Source organism: Chanodichthys erythropterus, chromosome 3 (genome assembly GCF_024489055.1).
Source record: "Chanodichthys erythropterus isolate Z2021 chromosome 3, ASM2448905v1, whole genome shotgun sequence".
Lineage (NCBI taxonomy): Eukaryota > Metazoa > Chordata > Actinopteri > Cypriniformes > Xenocyprididae > Chanodichthys > Chanodichthys erythropterus.
This window is the reverse complement of record NC_090223.1, coordinates 54,882,016-54,908,460: the sequence shown is the minus strand read 5'-3', so window position 1 is coordinate 54,908,460 and position 26,445 is coordinate 54,882,016. Positions and strand designations below refer to the sequence as shown.

The window sequence follows — 26,445 nt, the reverse complement described above, 5'->3', positions numbered from 1 at the left end:
GGATGCATTTCCCATACAACGACGTAACTCGCTGCTTCACTTCCATAGTACAAACAAATCAACAAGCTAGTCATGACTAGCTTGTCCAGAAACAGTATTGTCGCAAACCTTGACCTTAAGCCAAATTGGTGAATGATGTCACGCAGGTGGTGGAGAAATAACTTGAATGAATCTGTTTGAGATCGAATTAATGCTAGATTTTCTGCTATAAATTACGAACATGGCATCTGAGAACTAATTGTCGTTTTTCTCAGTTGTTTTGCTTTATTTCCAGATTCAATCATAGGCTCGTTCTTATGTACCAGAGCATGTACGCACATGCGCACTCTTCAAAAATGGTGCTTAAAATCTCTTGACAAACTAAAATACGTAAATGACATTTGTATAAATTTGAAATAAAAAATATACATTGTACTTAATGTCAGCTTGCTTATTTTGCTCAAGATAACGATTTATTAAGTCCACATGTCATAAAAACAAGAAACTGTTTCTAACCACAGCTCGATAGCTGTTGTTCCAACCACACAAGTTTACGATGCAGTTTGCAACTTGCGGTGTTATTTGGCTAACAATGCTTTTGGGAAACGCACCCCAGGTCTGTAAATTTGCTCATGACATACAGAACATTTAAACTAGACCTTAATATCAAAGAGGAAGCTCCAAACAATGTCAGAGACAATAAGATCACAAACAAAAAATCATCTTACTGTTTTTCTGACCCAGGTTCACTGGAAATATATGACTCTGCTTACATTTCTGCAAAACCTGCAATATGTTGTTTTGGGCATATTTAGAGTACATTTGGTTGTGGCACATTTCAAGGCAGTTTAAAACTGAAATGTACAGTGACTGGTGCGTATTACATTTTCTCAGAAACAGTTAAACACGACTGTGCAACAACAGCAACATTCTGTTGCGTTGGTTAATGCATGTATCATGGCAGTTCGGAAATGAAATGTCCGCTGAGTGGCACTAAAAACGTAAGATGAAAATGCATTTGCTGAAGAAACCATGCCATTTTAGCTTGCTTCAATGAGGCCTTGAGTTATTTTGTGGAGGTCCGTGACTTCTGTTTCACGTGATTTGTAACCAAGCTCACAGCATTGCGAGTACACGGTAAGCTACCAAGCAAGATTATTACATCAGAAAAGCCATACATATGGAGCTGGTTATGTGATGCAAGTGTCAAAATGTATTAGTTTACAAATCATGTACCATATGATTTGAGAAAGGGATTTGAGGTTACAACATATTATTGTGTAAAGAACCACGCAAAAATAAGTCTTTGATAATCGATAATCAGCCACTGTAATCAAAATTTGAGTGAAAAGGAACAAGTTGTTCTACTGCCTGTAGTGTTCATTTCAGCTGTAAAATGGAGTGAACTGTATGTATAGGTATGTTTTTAAATGTAGAGCCATGTACTTCCAATAAGCCTGGGTTGGTTTTTTCAGCGAATTATGTTTTTAGTGTGTGAGGTCTAGAGTAGCTGAGTCTTCATGCTTTGTTTGCATGTGGTTGGGGTGGGAACAAAGATCAGAAGTTCCATGAGATGAACAAATGTGGACAAAAGGGAGTGTTGTGTGGCCAGAATTAGTTAATTGTAGCAAGGCTTGGGAGAGCAGTTTGATGATGCATTGAATGTGATGCAGGCTAAACCATTGGCTTTTGTGTTTTGCATGAAATTAGAAGGAACTGCCAGCAAATGCAGAGACTTGCAGTGACATTGTACTCCTGCTTCTTTACTTCTGATATAAATAGAGAGACAGAGCTGCATTGGTCCTAACACTGAACTTTGTGGTCCTCAGTGGTGCTGGTACAGGTAGAGGAGGAGAATAATAGTTTACTACAGATATCAGAGATATATTTAATTTATTTATTTGGTAAACAGCCATGTAAGAAGTGAGATAATGTTCATCCAGTTGGTCATTACCACAAAATAAACTCCACTGCTTCACATGCTATCAACTGTCTGGGTTTATTTTGTGATAATGACTGATGTACTTAAGTAAATACTCTGGGTGTTGAGCTGTTTCCCTGGACTGTTTGCAGGAAGCAGAGTCGCCAGTTGAAGCTGCTGACATCCAGGAACTCTCTGTGTCATAATGTACATCATCCTGTCTATATATGTGATCCAGGTGTGTTTGTGAATCGGTTGAGATCGAGTCCATGTATATGAAATTATGTAATGTCCAGATGTGTCTGTGTTGGTGGTTTTTCTGACCTGCCTTATAAAAATAAATTTGAACACTCAACATATATTTGTCTATGTGTGTCCAGTGGGAGCTCTTGTGGTGTGTGTATTTGTTTGATCACCTGTGACTTAAGCGAGGTGATGGTGTCCTCCAGCTCCTGCTGTAGCTCTGCAGGCATCAAGCCTTTGATCTTCAACTCACAGTCCTGACGGACATGTGTGATCTACATGAGGAGAGAGGGGAAGAGTTTAAAAAAATGCCTCGTAATAATGGATCCATCATGCCGTCAAAAAATGCGGTCAGTCCTCATTAAATTATAGCTGTGGCAAGAGTACCGCAAAGGCTGCCTGTTTAGCAAGAACAAACTATACGATGAACATACAACTTAGGCAAGTTAGGTTAGGTATTCCCCTGACACACTCAAGTAGAGAGACACTTTTTGTCAACAAACTGAGGAATGAACAAGGCGTGTTTCACTGAAGATACAGCAAGGTCACATCTAGAGGGGTTCTCCCTTTCAGAGAAGAGAAAACTATACCTTTTTCTGAGGCCAGACTGACAAGAGTCTATATTTTATTTGTCACATGGACATCTAGGTTAGTGCTCGGCTCGCTTTACTTTCGGTTTGCTTTTCCACTGCAGTTTAGTACCTCTTCAAAGTGGGTGGGATTATAGACTGATCGTATCGTTGCGCCGTCTCTACTGCCGTGGATCTGCTCCTCGGCTACCAACGAGTCTGCACCTCATCTACTGACCATGACAGAACCATTTCTTTTTTCAAGTTGTGTGCGACGGTTGTTTAAAAAAAGTTGTGTGAACAAATAATATTGTGGTGGCTGTTACTGACTAAAATCTAAATTTAGCAGGTTTGGTGTCTCGTGTTTCAAATTCAATGACGCTGGTAGTGACGATTCTCTCTGACCAATCAGTGATCTGCAATGTTTTCACACCACATTCAGTATCCGTATGACATGATTGGAACCTCCACCAAGGTGGTACTATTTAAGCGAGCCATAACAAGCTGTACCATGCAGTGGAATAGCGTCAAAAAGTGAGCCGTACTGAACCGTACCATGCAGTTGAAAAGCGACATTAGATTACAATTATTTTGATTTATTTAAAAAAAAAAAAAACAAAAAAAAAAAACAAAGTGCACAAAAGTACTCTGTAGTTTTGTATTGTAATTTTGGGCTAGTCTATGCTGTTCACCATCCTGATGGTATGTCACATTACAAGCTTAGTGAATGTGAGAATGTAAGACGATTTCTAGTCTTGGTCTTAAGGGGTCTGTCTGGTATTGGTCTGGGTTTAGGCCTTAAGGGATCTGGGTCTTGACTCAAGCTTTGGCTTGCTCCTGCTGGCTGTGTCAGATAGGCACTGATGTCTGGCAGCCTCTGTCCACCATCTTAAGTTAAAAACATCTTAATATTCGCCTTGTTTGAGGGAACAGAGGCGCAACAAGAAAGATGATTGCCTTTCCTAAAATAATTTTCCTGTTGTGGATTTAACTGATTGTTCTGGCTTTCTATAATTAATCTTTCAGGGTACAATGAAAGGATTGGAAGCCACTTCAAAGAAGAAGAGTACACATTATCTGAACACAGCTCTCTGTTCTTTTTTTGTCCCACAGTGAGCTGTAGACCAGGCCTTTGCTGCTTAGCCAATTGTTCCCATTTCGCTGCCCTCCTCGTCATTTGACGATGCATCAATCAATACTTATTTCTCAGGCAACTGGTTTAAAAAACAATGTTGAAAAAATAGATCATATTTAGTCTTTCAAAATGGTAACTGAAAACCAGGTTCATTGTGAGAAAAGACTCTTTGGAGTGAATTATAGAGAATTATAGCACTGGATTTCCAGACAACTCCGAGTGTCTTTTAGCTGGCCGCATATGGTCCAAGGGTTCTTGAGATCTAGTGGTTGATACTGGACTCATAACAGCATGTTGTATTGCTCTACACTGGCCTCCAACCCCAAAGACTTTATCTCAATTACCCTCTTCATCATACACATTCCTTGCAACACAGCTAGTACACATTAAAGCAGACGTAGCCCTGCGTACTGTACTGGGAGGCCCACGTGTAATTGAAGTCGACATGCCATGAATGTTTGCCTCAGAAAGTGGGAGGTAAAGGCATCTGTAAGGGAAAGTAAATGGGGGAGTGGATTTCATATATACCTAAGCAGCCCGTTACATACAGCTTTATTTGCGCAACAGTATTCAGCACGAGATGCAGCAAAACTGTGCCAGGGAAAGGTAGCTCTTGGCAGCTGAGTGCTAACAGCAACATGGCTAAACTGACTTAAAAGAGTGGGTTGATGAAGAGTTTAATAGTACTGGTGTTAATGCATGAGATTGTGGAGGACCCCTCAACAGCTGAACACTCACTTTTGGCAAAGTGTCAGTGATTAGAAGAGGTTTGGTTTTCATTTATAATGGCAGGTCTGTGAGGAGCCTTAAATTCAACATTTTCAGAAGAAAAGGCGAGTGGAGTTTGCACATGCTAACATTGAGTTTATTAGGCCCTATAGACTCCAAGAAGCCCATTCTTAATGGACTCCATATCTATTATCCAGTTCCCTAAATAGATCTTAGACTAATTGTCTTCCCTGAATATTAATGTTTTTTTTTATATTTATGTTCATTTATAACAATGATACAATTACACAAATTATATTTGTGTTAATTATAACAATAATTATTATTACTGATTGAGTAATTGATTAACTGGCAGATGAAATATCATTAAATTCGCAGGGAGAAAAAAACCCCAAATGGATTATGAAATTATGAGTGTTAAACAAATGCAACGGTTAGAAATGTGACATTCACACTTACCAGGTAGCTCACAAACTGTAGTCGATCAGCAAACAAGAAGCATTTTTATTAACTATATATGGAAAACAATAAAAAAGGCTATAAAATAAAGAAGTATTAACTTATATGTCTGGTTTGTTTAACAAAATCTGTTTTCAGATCATGTCTGGATGCTAGATGCTTTTACAGAATGTCCGACAGCTGTGCTACAGAAAGCTGACAGAAAAGCCGCCTTGATACTATATCTGACAAAGGACAGACCAGAAGTCATTCATTTCCAATGGCCAGTAGTACAGGAGTTTACGTGGAGTATATACATATATTTGAGCTTTCGCTATGTTGAAATATTTAAACTTTTGTGGCTAAACTGTATGCAACTGCCCGACTGTGTGTTGTTATGTGATGTGTTCTAATCAAAACTATGAGTTCTATGTAATATGTACAGTTTTTTGCAAACATATTTGTTTTAGATACATTAGATACATACATTTATTAACCTCTTCATTTAAAAATTCTTATCAGTACCAGTTGATTCATCACTATAAAAATATCTTTGGAAGGCTTCGCTAATAGCAAAGTTTTGATGTGACGTCAACAGTTCGCTCTAGTTAAGCTACAGGAGGTTTGTTAAGATCACTGATCTTAAGAAGGAGCAATAGTGATGCAATAGTGAGACAATAGTGATTGTCTTAGAAAAAAACACTATATACTAGAAGTCAAGATGACGTAAAGATAAATAAAAAAGAAACAATAATATCCATTGGATTAGTTTTAAAGAGTTTAGTTCATTCAAAAATGAAAATTCTGTCATCATATCATTCCAAACTCGTAGGACATTCTTTCTTCTGCGGAACACAACATAAGATATTTTGAAGAAATGTTTTTGCTTATACAGTGAAAGTCAGTGGGGTTCAAAACAACATTATTTTTGAGTAAACTATCCCTTTAAACATTCTCGACTTTGGCATGAAATACAAAGACACTAAGTATATTCCCTGGTACATAATCACTCTGAATTTATACAGGTTTTCTTTTTTAATAAATTCTGACAGGTCTGTACAATCACAGCAGAAACACTGGGTCATTTTGAGGATAAGGATTTGTGCTTTATTTTTGATCTTCTTCCATCAATCAATGAACCGCATATAAAAGCTTCCAGATTTCACAAATGAACAATATGACTAGTGAACAATTCATCTTCATTTCCTTTTTTTTAAAGTTTTCTTTGTTGTTTAATAAACCAATCTCTATTTTGAAGACTGAGCGGCAGTCTCTTTTCCGCACCATTCTCACTTAAAATGACACTATTTCATCTATATATAGTCTTTAGATTGTGCCTGCATTTGACTTTGCGCGATGCAGGATGTGTCACTAGCTGGGGTTTTTGACAGCTGCCAGCTGAAAGCAGCTAGACCTCGGCACTTTGAATGTTCAAATAAAGTTTGTCATGTCGTCAGGAGCTTGATGTATGCTAATGAAGGGGTGGAGGGGAGAGAAAGAGAGCACAAGCATTCAAAAAAACATGGTAAAGTGACAAAAACATTGTCAGATTCACAAGGGTACATCAAAAACCTGCACCACTCACAAAGTTTTGCGTCTCAAAATTGGCGGTTCTGGAGTCAAGAGCACCGGTTGAGTATGAAGCTCTCTGAATAGCACGCAAACTGAAAAGGAGCATTTTCAAGAGGCGATGTGAGCAGAAATTAGAGGTTGGAGGAGACTCTTTAGGAAGTTATGAGGCAGAAGTATGATTTATGAAGTGCCTCTCCAGTGGAGTGGGGCTCCACAGTAGCACTGGTAATGGGAAGCTAATGGAAAATGACGGCACTTACTCTATGGTGCGCTGGCAATGTTTTTTTGTGGAAATGTAAAGCCAAATCTAATGTCCCTGTCACTGGCAAAAACTAATACTAACTATGCTGGTATGTAGTACATGAAGTGAATTTGTTTATACAATACAGTATTAAAGTTAACTAGAAAAAGCATCTGCAACTCATTTTATTGGTGTAATCTGATATTTTTCTGAGTAAAAAAAGAAAAAAATATGCTACTCCATGTGGTGGTAGTGGCTCTGTCCTTAGGGGGGTTCCTTTTTGGTTGACATTAGTGGTGTAACGGTACACGTATTTGTACCGAACATTTTCTGTACAGTTCTTTCGGTTCGCATGTGTACAACTGCCAACTCGCCAATTGCGGGTGAAATTCTATATATAATATATACTTTTAATATATATATATTTCAATTGTAGTCTTTTAAAAAAGGCATCTAAAATAACTAAATGAAATATAGTGTTGTCAAAAATATAGATTTTTTTGATACATAGACACTTACATTTTTGAAATGCTTCCAATATTCATTTTCCACAGAATAGATACACGATACCAGCTGCTCTTTCTTGCACTCTCATCTCTCCAACAGTGAGTTGACACACAAACCCGCCTCCCCTCACTCGTTTCATTTGCTCCGGATGAATATTGTTGGTGTTACAGGGCTTGAATTTCAGCATGGGATTGCATGTATTGCACATAATTTTACTCTTTCCCGCAGATTTTGTGCTCACACCCAAAGTGCGTGCACATAAAGCCCCCTATCAGTACAAAATTGAGTACTTTTTCGCTGCTTATTGGGCTTAAACAGTCAAATACACACAAAATAATGTCAAAATGCTGGTCTTGGTGAGTACTCATGTAAACATAGTCAGTTGTTGTTTTAAGTGAACTATGTGACAGAGTTGATTCATTTAAAACAGCCATATTTTGTTTAGTAAACCACTGTTTAATATAAAAAAAAACAACAACAACAAAAAACATTGTTTGTTTTTCCCCAGTTGTACCGAAAAAACATACCGAACCGTCCCAACATCCCAACATCCATTTTCAAATAAAGTCGTTGGGTGACAGTTGTCGTCAGCTCGTGTAGTATATAACCTCCTTTTGCAGATCATTTAGGTAGTGTCATGTAGTGTGAACACCACAACGACTTCAAGACTAAACTTGGCTTTAGTCTGACAGATCTGGAGGTTTGTCCGTCGTTTGTTACTTGATAAATAATTGCCTGGTTTGTTTGTTAACTTGCACTTATTAGTTAATAACTTTTTAAAATTAATTTTGTTAAACGGACGATTAATTCGTTAATTTGTCGATAATATTCGTTAAGTGAGGATTGGTGGAGGTTTTTAGTGGTTGGTTTGGGTGATTTATTTATTGATTTGCAGGAGTTTTAATTTGGTAAGTATTGGCAACTGTTTGTTATTTGAAGAGAGAAATGTCTTGGATTAAGCTTTTCCCTGTGTAGGTTTAGCGGGATGTCCTTGACAGGATACGGTGAAAGCAGTTAGAGCATTTGTCTTGGGTAGATGTCTGTGTTTTGTAGTAGTGACACGTTAATCATTTGATATTAAAAACGCTGGTTTAAAGTGTTTACAAACCCACTGCAAGTAACTGTATGAAGATTAGGGATGAGTTTAGGTAGCTTAAAAATTTAGTTAGAGGGAATTGCTTATTCCAATTTCTGTCTCAATTTTTTTTTTTTTTTGAAAAATTAATGACAACGACCTCAAAATTGTTAGTGCGCCATCCGAAATCTTGTTAAATGATTTAACAAGGATCAAATTATTAGAACTTGCAGAACACTACAAAATTAATCTGATGAGTCAAGATAAATGTGTAAAAGAGAACATTAAAACCTTGGTAAAGTCCGAGTTAATTGAACGTGGGGTTTTGGAGTCTCAATTTTTCTGAAGATGCGTCAACATTGTTAATGTGACATCAACACAGTCTCATTTAACATCTGAGCAACAAAAGCAGTTGTTGTTAATTCAAACTGAAATGAAAGAGAAGCCGTTAGAAATGCAAAAAAAAAAAAAAAAAAAAAGCAGCCAGTCGTGACACTGAGGTACATACCGAACTGTCATTTTTGTGTACTGTTATAACCCTAGTTGACATCATAAGCTTTACGCATTTAAGAAAGTGTTAAAATTGGTTCATATTTGCTGTTCTGTTCTAAACACAAAGCACTTAAGCACCCCATATATTATATATTATATTAAATTTTAAAATACTTTAATCAGTCTGCAGTTACATTTTATTGATTACATATTATATACACAATGGCAGTAAATTATTAATTCTCACTCATTCTTATTTTTCGTAATTTTAAAATGCAAATTCATGTAATTCCATAATGTAACGCATTCCCATTTTTTCCCTAAAAATTCTCAAAAACTTTTTGTCAATCCAAAACCCCCCCCCGTCACCTGACATGCAGGCAAACAAATGAAATATTTCATTTTTTTTTTAGCAAATTTTGATTTGCTTGAATTTATTCAAGATAACCAGTCCGTTCCGTAAATCAAGAAAAGTTTAATCAACCAAAAAAAAACAAAATTGTCCGCACACAAAAAGACATCCAATTACACCTGGGCAAGGGTCTATCAAAATTGAAAAAAATGCAAAAAGGTGATTTTACCTTTTTGTCATCTTTTTATCAACTTATTAAACCCCTGCAGTTCCTTCAAGAACCTTAGTTTAAGAAACCCTGATGTAATGTAAGTTTTAATGCAAATCTTGTTGTTAATTTTAATTGTTGAATATTTTCAGTATTTTTTATCAAGATTATTTTCAAATGAATTTGATAAATGAGTTAGGTTATTTTAGGTCATATTATATTACCTAAAAAGTATTTTGTAATAGATTATGATTATGTTATCTGTTTGGTGACAGAGAAATTACATACTGTACGTTTAATCAAAGTTTGAAAGCTTTGGAGCGTTAAATGCATCCTCACTGACATCACTAAAATCCCATGCTTGCATCAAAAGCTCGGCTTCGCCCTCACCAGCAGAGAAGGGAGATTCGGTAGATTAAGACTCAATGCCGGCACTGCAGTCGTCAGCACACTTAGCATGCAGCGAATAGCTCCTGTTTAACTAACATGTCAGATCCATCCTAATATGAAAATAACACCTTGCTGCGCCTCAGGAGGAAACCTCTCTGAGGACTTCGTAACTTAACTGTTTCGAAGGCTTTGTGTCTGTAATCGTCTCATCCTGCGTGCCAGCGAGACTGCGCAGAAACACACCACTGCCATGCCGACATTTCATGCCAAGCAGGCGTGGAGGGGCCCGGAGCAACCGAGCAAGGAACATCTGTTTGAAGTCTGGGCAAAAAGAGGGCTGTTTTTGCATGCCGAGGATTGCATTACAAAGACATGTCTTGGAAGATAAACTGGGGCAATATCACTGCACTGAAAAGAGAGCAGGCCTCTCAGCCTTTATTTCCACATATCCTCCCTCTCTCACGAACACATTCACAGTGTTTGAGATGTGGAGTGCTGTGAGGGTTTATGAGGTGGGAGTAGATGTTCTTTGCAGGCGCTCTGTCTCTTAAGGAGGTCTGGGGTGGGCGATCACATTCCAAAGTGGAGGTCTTGTCTTTGGGTCATGAAGTCAAAATGAAATCAAAATTGACCCTAGACACAGCTGACCCCAAAATGAAAATTCTGTCATTATGTAACCCTCATATTAAAGTTGGGAACAGCTAATCTCACTGAACATCCTGATTCGCTCAGAAATAAGCATTACAGAACATCATGGACTTCCATGATGGCTTGCAAATGCTATTTCTGTTCTTTATATAATCTTGAATTTATAAGTTTATACAACAGTTCTTTCTGGATCTCGAATCTGATTGGCTGGTAGCCATGCGATATTTTAGTGATAACAGCACTCTTACCTTTTCCCCGTTTGTATCACTCCACTTGTAGTGACTGTCATGTTAGCCGAGCAAATCCATTGTAATTTTTTTGAACACTACACTTGTTGTACCACAAACTGTAGTTTTAAGAGTTTTTTAGGCGAGAATGTAGTTGTTTAGACCTGAAATACGTAACTCATATTTAATATAGCATCTATTTTACTTTTTTTTTAGACATTTTTGGAGATGTGAGCTCCAGTTTGTCAGCGGCCGTTCAGTGCTCGTGTACCCACCGAGAACAGCTTCATGTCTTAAGGCATCTTTACACAGCCGATTTAAGGCTTCTCTAAAGCTGGTCTGTGCCTGCTCAGAATTCAGTGTAAAGACGCAATGCCGCATAAAAGCAGAAATACACCAGGTCTGACCCACCTCAGCCCCTAGTATCAAAGGTGACTCTGATACTGTTCTGGTTCAGTGTAAATGAACGCGAAATATAGCCGCCCTAATCTACGTCATTGTCATGACAACCAAAAGCATTCCAGTCAGCTCAGGCAAGAAGCAGGAGATGAAACATAGGGCAAATTAAGAAAATGTCTACCAACAAGGGGCAGTGGAGTAAAAGAGTCCTGTACTCACATCGTGACGCAAACCACCAAAATAACAGCAGAGAATCGTTGTGTGTCATCAATTGGCTTTCGCCGTTTGTAATCTTCCTATGAAGGGACTGTCAGATCAACACGCTGCTACATTTCTCTTAGATACGGTAAATGCTTAACACAATCGGCGTCACTGTGATTGTGCATTGTTATATTATATTTACAAAAATCATCTCCTTGAGGACGATATTTCACCCACACACGACGGTTTGGTGACATCTGCTGTACTGCCTGACACATGCAAACGCTATCATCATTTGTTGTTTCTGGCTCTTTGAAAAAGAAAAGAAAAAAATGTTCGACCTCTTTTAATCCTGTGGTGATCTACCTGGTGTAATAATGAATAATTTCATTTGTTCCAACAATTTTTATTAAGAAATAGAAAATAACTATCAGTACCACAGAATTACGACAAACATCAAAGCGTGTGATAGCTATAGCAAGCAGAGGAAATTAATTTAAAATTTCGTATTTTTTTATTTTGAGTTTTATTTAATTGTTTATTATTTCACTATTTTTAAATTCATTTTGTTAAAACTGTAGTTTTAAATAGTTATGTTCAAATAGTTATGTTTCCCATGATTTATTGCCTGTGTAAATGCATTTATGCCGCTTCAGAGAAGCATTCTGTGCCGACTTTGCTGTGTAAAGATGCCATTATAGTGGTTAAACATGAGATGTAATTCATTTTGGGTACATAAAATGGGCAATCTTTGGTCTTATTAATCTATTACTTGTTCCAGAGCAAAAAAAAATTGTGCTATGTTAAATTTGATAATTTAATATTAAGGCTATATTTAATCTACATATTCTATAGTATAGCATATCGGCTACAACTAGATGGGAAATATCAGACGAAGAGTCTTCTCCACTCTTCGAATACATAAAACATCAGCCTTTACAGACATAGTGTTTCTTGAGAAAGAAAACGCTGATTTTTTTTTTTCAAACATCAGATCTTTATTTACCTTTGCACTGCAAAGAAGCAGAGATCTCCAAACTGCATATGGCATAGTGTTGTCACGATACCAAAATTTTGACTTCGATACGATACCCAACTTCAGTATCACGATACCGATACTTAAACGATACTATGGCAAAAACCTAAAACAGTAGGAAAAGTAAATAAATAACATATGACAGATCTGTGGCTAGCATTTTTATTGGCCACAATTTTGATGTTGGTAAATTACATTTTATATGATTAAAGCTGACTTTCTTATGCTTAAATTACTTTTGAGTCATTTTACTTGATTTAGAAGATTTAAAACACTTTCAAACTTTTAAATGCAGACTGACCACCCAAATCAAGATTACATTTTATATCAGCTGGTATGTACAGGTGGGCAAGAGGTGGACAATGTATGAGCATGAGCTAGTATGAGAACAAGTTATTTGTGTTATGCTATATAAAAGAACAAAGAAGCAAATTACAAAAACAGTAGTAAATTAAAAATAATATTTTTTCAGATACACTGTTTATTTAACATATTTAACAGGTTTTGTTGTTTGATTAACATTAATGATGGACAGGCCTATTTAATTGGGCTGCTGAATGCATGGACGTAACTGACAAATATCCAGTTATTACCCACCTGTTTACGTCCACTTAAGCCATAACCGACTGTATTCACGCGAGATACTCCACATGATGGACATTTAGACATCTGTGTGCACGTGTATTTGACTATTCAGACGCGTGGAAAACTGATCGCGCGCGCGACAGACAGAGAGAGAGAGAGAGAGAGAGAGCGCTTCTGTTGTGTGTCATTCGGCGCAATTCCGCCTATCCCTCCTTCACTAACTGCATGTAAGTAACGAATTGTGTGATTGGATTGTAATTTTGTGCTACGACGATCTTCGACGACCATTTGGCTGTAAACTTAAATTATATTCAACTCGCCAAAGTGGCTAGTGGGAGTGGCTGTCATCAAGCCCTGCATGTAAGTGTTTTGACAGTGAGAATATTGATTACTGTAAATAATTAGAGCAATGTTATTAAAGCATAAATTGGTTTAATATAATTGTATAGTCCCTTCACATATTTGTTTTTTAAAATTAATTTTATTTTAGCAACCAGATATCACTTATTAGACTCAATAATACACCTCTTTGCGGATGTCTGCTTGCATGAGTAATATAAATAACACTCATTTAATTTTTGAGAGCATAAACATAACGCTGGTATCACATTCACTAACCTGTCGCTCTTTAAATTCTCTGTACAAATCGGGATGTTTGGCAAGTTGGATGCTCCCTTCGCTTGCGTTATTTTGTAACGTATTTTGCAGACGGGCTTTGTGGTGTCCGTGGGCTTGCCCTGACTGTCGGCAATGTAAGCAAAATAATGCCATATTTTGCTTTGTGCATCTGCCGTTGCGCAGTTGACAGGAATAAACACGCACTCAATGTGCCTCAGAAGCAGCGCGCTGCACACACACTGCTCCCTGCTGTCGCACATTAGGAAATACAGCTGGCACTCAAAGTACCGGTACTAATAAAATGAAGAACCGTACCGTTTCTAAAAGCAGGGTATCGCGATACCTTTCTAGTACCGGTATATCGTGCAACACTAATATGGCACTTCATTCACAATAGAGGTGGGTGGATTTATGAGGTTTGACTGACAGTTTGAGGATCAAATGGAGTTACGAGGTCTTTAAAATTCTTTTCATTCATTAAATATTTGTAAAAACCCACATACAGGCATAAAGGGTGACCAATAGCATTGATTAAAAATTGAACAAAAACGAGGAAATATAAAGATACAAGGTTTCCGATGATATATTCCTAACTGTGTAGCATTTATTTTATTTTATTTTTTGGCATTTGGTAATTATCCACGGCACACTAGTTGGGAAACACTGCTGTAGAGCACTGCTTTTGTATGTTTGACTGAATTGTACCATTGTGTTTATTTCCTACTGTCATTTATAATGGCTATTGTTAATTTAAATATTGTTGTTCAATAAATATTATTTCATATGTTGTATTTGGTATTGAGAATTAGTCCATTAGTGCGTAATAAGGATTGAGGGAAAGTTACATTAATATACCATTAGATGGCAACAAAACCTTATGACACTCATTCAGTGAGTTAGTTGAAAGAGACTTTTAAATTGAAAGGGACTTTTGCAAACAAATGATGTCTTAGCACTGTATGTTATGGAAAATGCCCTTAGCTGTAAAAAGGATAAATACAAAGATTGCTTTCCTCAGCGGACATTAAACAGATTTTTATAATGGATATAATAATATAGACATCATCCTGAAGAATTGGTCAAACTGTCAACTTGAGATTTGAATCTGTGGCACAAGGAAGTAGTTCTGCACAAAAGAGATTTTTAAAGACACTCTGTTGTTGTTTCTTATTTATTTACACACTCGTGCTGTCGAACTGTTGTATAAATGCAATATCACACTCGCAGCCATGCAATATGGCTGTATATCCGCACGCTGTGATTACCTACGGCACTCTGCCTTGGCCAAATCACAGCCGTGCTGCTATATAGCCATATATTCTTCACTACTTCCGCACAATTAAAGTGCATTAGGTACAAAATTAGTTGTTCCAATTTAGCAGACTTTAAGTACATAAATATGTAAATGTATTTATAGTATATGTAGCATGATATAAATGTATTTCAAATACATTTTAGTATATTTATTTTTCAGTAGGGCTTCCAGATATCTTCGACAAACAGCAAGATGTGTAGATCTACACACCATCTAGTTGTCTCTAATTGTAGGCGTCTGCCTATGTTTGTCATGACACAATCTGACCACTAATCTATTGGCTCTCAGTTTGACAAAAGGCATCTTTTGGCTCTTCCACAGAATATGGTGCCAACTCAGTGCAGCTGTTCCTCTAGAGAGCCCGCCTGTAGTTTAACAGATACTTCAGCCCAGGGCACATCCCAACAACTGTCTGAGGAGCCCAGTTAAGGTCACCAGAGGTTTTCAGGACAAAAGGGCGTTTCTACACACATACCAGGTTCAGAGACCCTCCTGGAGCTATTAATCAGCTAATTAGCTCTCTCTCTCTCTGTCTTTTTCCTTAACTCAAGGTCAAAGTGGCCTATTATTATGGAGAAATCCCTCTGAAATGAGGACAGCATTCCTGGCCCAGGGCTCTGGCTCTTGAAGCCGGATCTCATGGAATGTGTAAAATGTGCACGGGGCATATCAGTGACTCAGTGAGGAGACGTGGCTTCTTCCTGGCCCTCTAGGGGCTGTGGTACACACTCTGGGGTCCAAGTCATTTGTAACTTTACCTGCTCCTGGTATTCCAACTCGCGGCTCATTAACTTCTTCTCAACTGCATGCAGCTGTCTCTGTAGAGCCTCCGCACGTTCCTGAAGAACCTGAATGGGAAAATTGAATCGAGTGTCAGATAAAGTAGATTTCAGGTAAAGGAAAGAAGCATCCCTGTCAATAAAGCTGAGCATCAATCAGATCCATAACGAAGGGTATAAAATGCATCATAAACAGTTTGATCAGCTGACATCCAATCATTTTATTTCAAAACCATTTAAAACAAAATCAGCCATTCATTCTTCTAAAAGGCCAAGCAGCAAAGGATTCTGCAATCACAGTGGAAACTGGCACAGTTCCTGTCACTTTGATCCAGATGTTCTAGCACATCTGTACCACTATCCACCATGAAAATTAGAAAAATGAGCAGGATGCTAGTAAAGCAGTTGTTTGCCTTAGAAGTCTGCTAGATCCATTTAAGAAATTCTGATTGCTGTTTGCTGTTCTGAAAAGCTGTTGCTCATCCTTAAAGAGGTCACATCCTGGTGACATGGAAATATTATTTTCATACTACATCTATAAACCTTCAGACAATTTATCACAACACTAAGCTACACAAACAGCTTGTTCGTAGCTCATCATTAACATCAAGATATGACCACCCACATTTGCATATGAACACCTATTTAGCATTTTGAAACCTGCCCTGACCTGATGAAGGACAGTGCATGGAAATAAGCCAGTCCTTAGACATCAAAACACAGGTAATTTACATATAGATGTCTTCAAGAGACAGTAGCAAAAACAACCTGTTTAATTGTAAAAGGCTCATGAAAACCCCTTTTTGGTACAAGAAACCTTAAATAATGCTATAAGTGGACTTAACTCTTCTGCAGTGTTGGTGCCTGACTTTCTGGCTGTGAAGGGTGAAAGGTCAGTGATGGTGTAATGCAATGAAAATTGACCGATTGACTGCTAAATCGACCCAGGTCTCAAAAATGAATGATATGCCAAGCAAAAAAATGTGAATCGCTTTTTTGAGGAACTGCACCATAATACAGTGTTTAAACCCCACTGTAAGAGAAAAGAAACCTTCAGCCTATACTGATGTAATCAAAGGGAAACAAACAGTCCATAACAAAACATGTCCAGTGGACAAAAAAACTCTTCATAACACATAAAGGGATAGTTCTCCCAAAAATTATCCCATGATTACTCACCCTCAAGCCATCCTAGGTGTATATGACTGTCTTCTTTCAAACGAACACAATCTGAGTTATATTTAAAAATATCCTGGCTCTTCCGAGCTTTATAATTGTAGTGAACAGAATAAGAGCCCAAAAAAGTGCATCCATCCATCATGAATGTAATTCAAATGGCTCCAGGAAGAGTCATATACACCTAGGCTGACTTAAGAGTGAGTAAATCATTGGATAAATTTCATTTTTTGCTGAACTATCCCTTTAAGCTGTGAACCCAATGTACTTCCATCCCTTGCAGCCTCATTTACTGTATCAACATCAACATTAAATGAAATATGGTGTCTACCTAAGGCCCATCAGCAGGTGTGGCAAGTTAATTTTGGACCCTGGACTGGCCTAAAGGAAAATTTAGGAATCTTGTGTAAAGTATGACAAATTCATGACCTTCATTTTGTGGTAGTCCTCATCTAATGGAACACAACAACCAGTAACCCGAACGCCAGCAGACCCCAGAACTGTAACAGCCTTTGTGTGGTGATGTTTCCTGGAAGAGTGCTGACAGTTATGAGCAGAGTCTTTCATGTGGTTCCTAGCAGATTTACGAAACAGTCGAATGCCGGGGTGGGGTGAGGGGCTGAAAATATCTCCGTCTTTGTCATAAAAGGACCCTGTCATCTGCAGCTCTCATTAATAAACAGCCTGAATGAGTCATTGTGGGTGATCCCTTTGTCCCTACGTTCTCTTGAAGAGCTCATCGGGTCCTTCCAGACGGGATAAAGGTCACCGGCTAAGCCGAGCACGAAGGTGAAGGAGGCCAGTAAAGACAAGCTCTTAAAGTGGATTTGTGGCCCGATGTTCTACAGGGCTCCATTTCATTTGATCTCCTGGGACAGAGAGAGCACTCAATAGACCACTTCACCACAAACCCTAGGTCTCCTAGACTCCCGAGCTGCACTTGATCCAGGATACACCTTGATACCGCCTTGTGTTTTCCCTCGAAACCTTCCAAAGGGCCGAGGGAAGCATAGCAACCTCACAGCTGTTGTTCCTCTCTGCGTGAACGTGTGATTTTCTATGGTGAATCTCTCCAAACAGGGTCCAGATGGCCAGGGCGATACGCTCTTTATCAGCCAGCCAGAGCGGGATCAATCTAAACAAGCGGCAAACGTGGAACATTTGATTTCCTGGGGGCAAGGGAAGGGGGATTGAATGGAGAGAGAGGCATGGCAGTGGCCTTTATTCTCTCACTTTCTTGTCTTGGCCTTCTTGGTTTTCTTCAACAGCTGTTCATCCCCATAGATTACTAAAACACACACTCGCACACAACTAATACGGCGTTCACACACGTACGGACCTGCATAGATGTTGATACGCAAGTTCTGAGCTGAAAAGCTCACTCACACACTCAAAGGTGAGACCTGAGTCATTTTTCTTGGGTGGTCCACCTCGAACGATAAGGCAAGTATGTCTCCCTCGGGTAAAGGCAATAGAAAAGAGAAAAGAGAAAAGAGAGGGCCTCTTTAAACTGCAGCCCATGTTTTGTTAGCACTAGCCGGCTATTCATGTGGAATTTCTATTTGTAGTGTGCTGCTTTAAGAAGTTTTCCAAGCGTCAGATTAAAGAGATCCGCTAATGACGACAAGCCAGAGCACTTTAAAACTACAGAAGTGCAGTTCTGGCCCAGAGGGCTGTGCACACATCAATGTGGCCGTGTGAGAGAGCTCGCACTGCTAAATTACAGACGGTCTTCCCTTCCCTTCACTCTGTCTTCCAGCTGCGCACATGTGAGGCTGATGATGACAGCAGGGAATGTGGATGTGGTAGATATAATGTCTTTAACCTGACTATTGAACAACGGATGTGAGGAAGAGTTTTGCTTGCAACAACAACTTGTTTATTAAGAGCAGATATCCATTTAACGTTTATTAAGTCAACATGGAATTAAAATTAACTATAATATAAGTTCTGGTCTTATTGTGAACTATTCATCCATGAAAGAAAAAAAACAACAACATTCATAAGTAAGGAATAATTGACAATGGGCCATTGAATTATTAGAAAATAATGCAAATGTTTTTATTACTTTATTATTTTCTATATTTTTGTCCTCAAAACACTCATGTGTGGAACTAATTTCTTAAGCATTTCATCCCAAGCCTTGAGAGCAGGAGAAAGAGAGTGCTTTCCGTACAAAATAAAATGTAATTTTGTGGCAAAAATAATTTGTCATATTGTTTACTATATTTATTTTCTTGGTAAGTGTCATTGTGGGTTTTGGTTCTTTTGCTGTTGCAGGCTCTAAGGACCTTTGAAATATCTGAAACCATTTAGAAAAAAAAACCCTGCTTGGAACTACTTTAGCTGCGCATTTCCCTGAAAATAATTGCGCACCTTAGAACGTTTGTCAACCAATCAAATTCAAGCATTCAACAGCTCCGTATTATAATCTTTGGTAACACTTTTCTTTATCTTTATTCTCTTGACATGACTTTTCTTTTCTACCAATGTAACAAAGGTTACAGGGTAGGGGAAAATATATAAAATTGTAAACAAATAAAATAAGCAACTAGAATTTAGCATTTTCTGAAGAAAATGTGAGAGTTGTTCATCTGTGCAAAATTTGTTGCCCTGATGTGTGTTGTGGGTGGTTGCCAGGGTGTCGCTATGTGGCCAGTTTTTTTTTGTTGCTGCTGTGTGGTTGCTAGGGTGTTGCCAGAGTCGTTGCTATGCAGTCGCTTACTGCGCAAGTCACACCATCTTCAAGTGTAATTCAGTGTAATTCTTTTGTGATTATTTTCAACCGTTTACCAAGGTGAAAAAAAAAAAGAACATAAGAAAGAGAGACATATTCTTCTGACCCTGTGACTCTTTATGAGGCAGATATTGGGTTTGTTAAAGCAGTGTTTGAGCCTTTATTTCCTTTATGCTTTGGTGTTTTGTGGATCTGACACAGTGACTGCTGCTTTCAAACAATCACAGTTCAATAGCATCCATAACTCTCCCATGCCAAGAGCTGAGCATGCCAACACGTCCTTCACAAATCCTTCAGCAAACTACAAACACACAAAGCAGCTTGTGGGAGAAAAAAGGGTCCAGTGCAGTGTGCGGTGTAATTAAAACAGACCTGATGCTTGGAAGTCTTTTGAGAACAGGAAATGGAAATATGAAAGCAAACTACTTTGTTTAACTGCCCTTGAGTAACAGATACTACATACTGCTACATCTGAAAGAGAAAAGACAGATTTTTCTGTTGCTGTTGCTCACACTAAAAGCTGCATGGATTTGATGAAAATGAAATAGAAAATTATATTACTGAATCAGTGTACAAAACTGCAGCCTTGCCTGATTTACTAAGGCATGCTTCCAAATTATGTCGTCAGGTCAGATTTGGAGGAAAATTTCAGGAGAAAATAAGGCTCTGCTATAATGGCGACAGATATGCTGCTTAAATGTTCACTTAAAACTACATTTTTTGTCATGTCTTGTAGGACATTTTCTTACTATCAGTGACTCGAGGGGCCCTATTTTAACGATCTAAGCACATGGTCTAAAGCGCACAGCGCAGGTGCACATCAGGCGTGTCCAAATCCACTTTTGCTAGTTTAACAACGGGAAAAATGCTCAGCACCAGGCGCATGGTCTAAAATGGTTGTCCCTATTCTCTTAATGAGTAATACGTGTGTTTTGGGCGTAACGTGCAATAAACCAATCAGAGTCTCATCTCCCATCTGTTCTTCGTATAAAGTGATCTCTTTAAAAGACTTTGATTAAACAGCTCAGTTCAAATGTTGACCTTTATGACCTTTTTGGATCTTCTAAGCTTTGGTTACATGGACTTTCAATGGAGGGACAGATATAACTCAGGTTTCATTAAAAATTTCTTAATTTGTGTTTGAAAGATTAACCAGTTTTATGTGTTTGGAACAACATGAGGGTGAATAAATAATAACAGAGTTTTCATTTTTGTGGGAACCTTCCCATTAAGGAAATGATGTATCATGTACAGTTGGAGAACACCCAATATTCCATGAAAGAATCAGCTTGGATATTCTTTACAAGTTGGAAACCTTTTTTTTTTTTTTTTTTAAAAAGAAAAAGAAAATATGGTAACTATGGTAGCTTTTTATTGACACACTGTACATATTTATGTAGGATCAACTGACTGGTTCAGCTTCATACATCAGTTACACAAATCTTTCTTGTTTTTTCAAATAAAAAGACCTTAAAAAAGTATATGTATAACAATGCTCTAGAGCACCAGGGCAACTGCACAGACAAACGGCACTCACATTTTCTTCAGATAATGTTTCCTTCTACTTTGTTATTCTTTTTAAAAACGAGGACACAAATGTGTTAGGCTCAGGCGGGAGGTGAGGGCTGTCTGACAGTGTGTAATGAACAGAAATGTGTGAGGGTGAGAGCTGCACTTTCGAGGCTTGACTTTCTCACGCAGGCCACTGGGACGTTATCAAATGCTGCTTCCTGTGATATGTGGTTCAAAGGGTTCTGGGAATCTGCCCCATCCCTCATCCACTCATTTATCAGCTACCCTCTTTCCAAACCCCAAACACACAGACACACACACACACACACCAAGGCAAAGCTGACGACGATTATCTTACTCAAATCTCACCAAACATGCTAACTCATCATTCCTGTGGCTGCGAGAGTCTGTGTCAAACCTCAACCATATGACGGCAGATCACTGAACGAGAGCTGCGCACAGCTCAGAGGTCATGGCAGGGTCAGAGAAGGAATGAGGGAATAACAGGACGCATTTGTTCCAGACACCATGTGCTTGAACTTGAACAGACAGAAAAACCAAAATGAGTAAATGAAATTACAGTTCACCCAAAAAGTTAAATTTGTGTCATCATTTACTCACCCTCATGCTGTTCCAAACCTGTATGATTTTTTTATTTCTTTTGCAGAACACAAAAGAATATATTTTACAGAATGTTTTGGCCCCACTTTAATTATTATATACTAACATTTAAATTAATCATTTGATACATTCACTGTAAATGTACAGGTAATTTCTAACAGTATTAAAACAGTAACATGCTGTATCTTTTACAGAATGTCTGTAAATAAACAGCAGTTTTCTGTTTTCAGCTCGTTTCATTCGTAATACAGTATCATACTGTAGAGGCGTTGCATTATGCGATTGATTTTTTCCTTCTTCAAGTTTCTAGGTGAAGTAAATACATTTTAACATCCCTCCCAATGTTTTAGCGTTTTATGTCTACTCTTCAGGGTTTAATGTGATCATCAAAAGACGTTGGAGCAAATCTGTGTGTAGTTTTAAGCTTTTGTGAGCATCAGTTAGCCTGTGACAGGTTAAATGGACGGTGCTGCGTGAGAAGATGGAGAAGTTATTTATCGCTGGAACAATCAAAACATTTGTGCCTATGGGCCTGTTTACACCTGGTCACTTCATGTGTTTTCTCTGACTGGATAGCTATCTGATTGTGAAAAGCCCAGGTGTAAATGCCCTATGAAATGCATTCGAGACGGATATAAATCCAATCTCTCAAACCACTTCAGGAGGTGGTCTGGGACGCATTCCAGTCAAAACTGAACAAGTCTAAATGCATCTGTTGCTGAAACCACATATGTAAATTTTACTCCTTCCAAAAATGCTAAAAAATAAACGTGTGAGCTTAAATATCATGTTATAGCCAGAAATGACAGCGCTACTACAGCATGCATCTTTGCAGATGAGCAGCTGAGTATCTCTGTAACAGACACTCAAAACACAGTCTTCTTCATTAAAAGTAATGAGACTAAATTATCTCACCAGTGCTGTGGCCACGCTCTCTCCTATTGCGGTCTTTGAATTTGAAATTAGCTGTTGATCAGTAAAATGCAGCTCATATTTGTACTTTCAGTGACGTGAACTCCATTAAATCTGCATATAGCGTGGGAATTGAAGATCGAATTTATATCCATTTGCAGAGACACATTTATGCGGCCAAGTGCAAATGGAATTGTTTTCATAAATCAGATGGCTAAATGATCAGTAAAAACACATGAAGTAATCTGATGTAAACAGGCCCTATGACGAGGATAAGTGGAAACTGTTTCTGTTTCAAGCCGAATCATCTGATGCAGATAAACGTGTTAACATAAGTGTTGTGCTTAGTTTCACAAGTAACTTAATAAGGTTTACGCCAAAGAATTCAATGACTAAATGATTTTATTTTGTCAATGAATAAAATTATAAGCACACAGCAAAATCCACCAAAGTTAAATCAATTCTGATCAGAGTACATATGGTAACTACAGAGTGTTGAAATAACACTAAAGCAGAGTTCAAGTTAATGAGATAATAAAGCAATTAATTAAGTGATGACTGAGCATTAGTGATGAACACCTGCTGTTAACAAGCAGAATCACTGAAGAAAAGAGAAACACAAGAACTAAAAGGCTGTGGCTGAAGTCAGTTGTAGTTCTTGTGTTTCTCTTTTTTTCATTGATTCTTGCTAACAGCAGGTGTTCATTTAATGAATGAACACCTTCATCTAGTGTGCAGGTGATGACTAATGCTCAGTCATCACTTAATTAATCGCTTAATTATCTCATTAACTTGAACCTTGCTTCAGTGTTACTTTAACACTATATAGAGTGGGACCATATGTACTCTGTGCAGAGTTGATTTAACTCTGGGGATTTTGCTGTGCATTATTTTTTGGCTTCTTTTCTGTAGTGTAACAGGACATGTGTCCTTACTGCGATTACATTCTTAGCTGTTTTTGTCCTTGTGTTCACAAAAATGCTCGGCTATGGTGTCAGTTCTGTGTGGTTCTCCGGGTTCCCCCTCACAGTCCAAAGACATGCAGGTCAGGATTGGATATGCCCAATTGGCCGTAGGAGTGTGTGTGAGTGTGAGAGTGCCTTAGCACTCTCAGTGCTGGGTTGCATCAGGAAGGGCATTTGGCGTAAAACCTGTGCCAAATTCAATGTGTGCGTGCGCAGATAATTCAGATGAAAGCGGACCCTGCAAATGAGCAGGACTAACACTAGGAAAATGAAGATATAGATATGATATAGACCCTGAACATGGCCAAGAAAGGGAAATGACTTCCAAACTGCAAACGTTTTGCAAAAAAAGAGCAGTACTGTGAAAAATGTTTTTGAAATATGTTGTACTGCAAAACACTGTACTGGGTTAAGGTGTGGGGGGATGGGTCAACAGTGTAATTATAGATGTCATTACAGAAATTAATAAGAGATATGATGTATTTTAAATGTAAGTAAAAACATGTATGTACACAAAAGGGCTTTTCACACTGTGCTTAACCCCGGGTTATCGTTGTTGTAAACACCACTATTAAAGGAGTAAAGGAACATTTCACACTTGTAATTTAGAAGCGGGGTTATCACTGCTTTTTACCCAGGGTTATTTAACCTTGCTCCGGAGCAGGGTTAGCACCGCATTAACTAACTTGTACAGTTTGAAACGATGCAGTGTTGCGTTACAGCTAGACACTTAGCAAAAGACAACCAAATGCATATATTTGCCTGCTTTGGACAGTCACGGAAACACTGCGCATTATATATAAACAGTAATTTCAGCATTTGAGAGGAACAATATCAAATGTTGACAGAAAATGTGACAATTTGAGTGAAGAAGAGACCGTTTCCTTTAACTCGATAGTACAGTCGGCAATACCGGATGCACAATGCTAAAGCTATGTAAACAGGTTGTGTGCTGCGTTTATACAATCAATGACACTCACACCGCAAATAAGCAAATAAGAACATTAACTCAGGGTTTAGGAATGTACAATGTGAAACGTCAGCTTATGATTAATTGTTAACCCCATGTAAATTATGAGCAGTGTGAAAGTGAAGCAAGATAACACAGGATTCCATTAACCCAGGGTTTAGAATCACTATATTAACTATTTCATGTGTGAAAAAACCCTAAAAAGTGCATTGTATTAAATTATTCATTTAAATGTTAGTACATAATAGTTAAAGATTCTTAATATAAAGTAAGACCCATTTTTTAGGTGATGGAATGGAAAGGCTTAAAAATGTTGCTTAAAATTTGCTTAAAAACACTAACTATAGCTTTTTTGGTTGAAACTATAGTGATTAAGCTCAAATTTGAAAGGGTAATTAATTGCAGCTGGAATGAAAATTAGTGTGCTACTGAAGTAGTGCAGTGTGAGTCAGTACTGATACCTGTGCACACGTATGTGTATCATGACACTGAGATCAGCAGAAACAAGTAAAATGCATTTGTTTAATGCTTTTCACAATACACATGGTTTCAAAGCAGCTTTGCATGATGTTAATATTTATAAAATCTTAATATCATCATGCCCTATAGTCACACTTTAGCAGTTTAGAGCTGGATGATAATATAGTCCACATTTTGCAACGATACAAGCAAACAAGCAGGTAAGATTTGCTAAGTATACATCCCTAACTGTGTAAATGCTATGTGTATGCAGATAAAGTTGGATATACTTATATATCTAACTTTATATAAAGAGCGGAGGGATTTAAAATAGTTTACATTTTGCCACAATATAAACAATCCAGCAGTTGAGAAACACTCCTGTCCTCTCACACCGCTGTCACATCCTCTCCTCTATCTGTCTCTGCTCGCGGTTCTAATAAAGCTGCTGCTGTACGAGTCAGAGCGGTAACGCATGTCAGGGCGCATTCTCTCATCGGACGTGTTTTAACGTGTCACTGCTGCCTTACACACATCTTACAGCACACACTTGAAGTGTGTGTGTGTGTGTGGTTAAGATAGCCTTGAGAATACACACATCAACCCCCAACCTCAAATGAGCACATGGTTAAAAGAGCACACATGAAAGAATCAATTACAGGCAGGACTAGCAGTGGAGGGCTGCACCTGTGGAATGGAAAGTATCGTGAACGTGCTTGATTATCTGCTGAAGTCTGACTAGATTTTTACATATTCGGAAGAAAATGTGAGTTGTGTTTGCCTGTGCAAAACTCACCGCCATGATGTAAGAGTGATCTGAATGGTTGCCAGTCCATTACAAGACTGTTGCTAGGGTGTTCTGAGCAGTTTACTGCATTACTTTGGGGTTGCCAGTGAGCTTATATGTGGTTGCTAATTTGTCCTGGGCAGTTGTCCAATCCCTGTGTTATTATGGACATGCTTATGACTAGGCTAGGTATGTGTGTGTCCCCGTCTCATCATCATCAAAATCAAAACTCATTGGTTCTTGAGCCTCAAGCAACTTGTTTGAGCTTCTGTTTACTAGATTTGATGTGCTCTAAGTATGTGTGTTGATCAGTGTTTATATGTGAAAAAAGACCTAAATTAAAATCTGCCCATTATATAAAATGATCATATCTCTTGGATTAAACCACTCAGTTCATATGGATTACTTTTATGCTGTCTTTTTAAACTTTTTGAAGCTTGAAAGTTTTGGTGGAATGAACTTTTTTTGGTGGAAAGAACGTTTTGTAGGAACGAGGGTTTCATTAAAAGATATTTTCATTTGTGTTTTGAAGATGAACAAAAGTCTCATGGATTTGAAATGACATGAGGTTGAGTAAATGATGACAGAATTTTTCATTTTTGTGTGAACTAACATTTTTAACTATGTAATGCAAATGTTTGACTTAA

The 26,445-nt window shown here is 38.0% G+C and overlaps 1 protein-coding gene across 3 annotated transcripts in view; it reads right to left on the bottom strand.

Moving 5' to 3' along the window:
- Positions 1 to 26,445, bottom strand: part of cep112 (centrosomal protein 112) — a 188,800-nt gene that overhangs the window by 5,803 nt on the left and 156,552 nt on the right. For all 3 annotated transcript variants that reach the window (XM_067377460.1, XM_067377469.1, XM_067377478.1), the window contains 2 exons: positions 15,639 to 15,728; positions 2,317 to 2,418 (listed from right to left, as the gene is read on the bottom strand). In XM_067377460.1, coding sequence (XP_067233561.1) covers positions 2,317 to 2,418; positions 15,639 to 15,728 — 192 coding nt within the window. The remainder of the gene's footprint in view (positions 1 to 2,316; positions 2,419 to 15,638; positions 15,729 to 26,445) is intronic.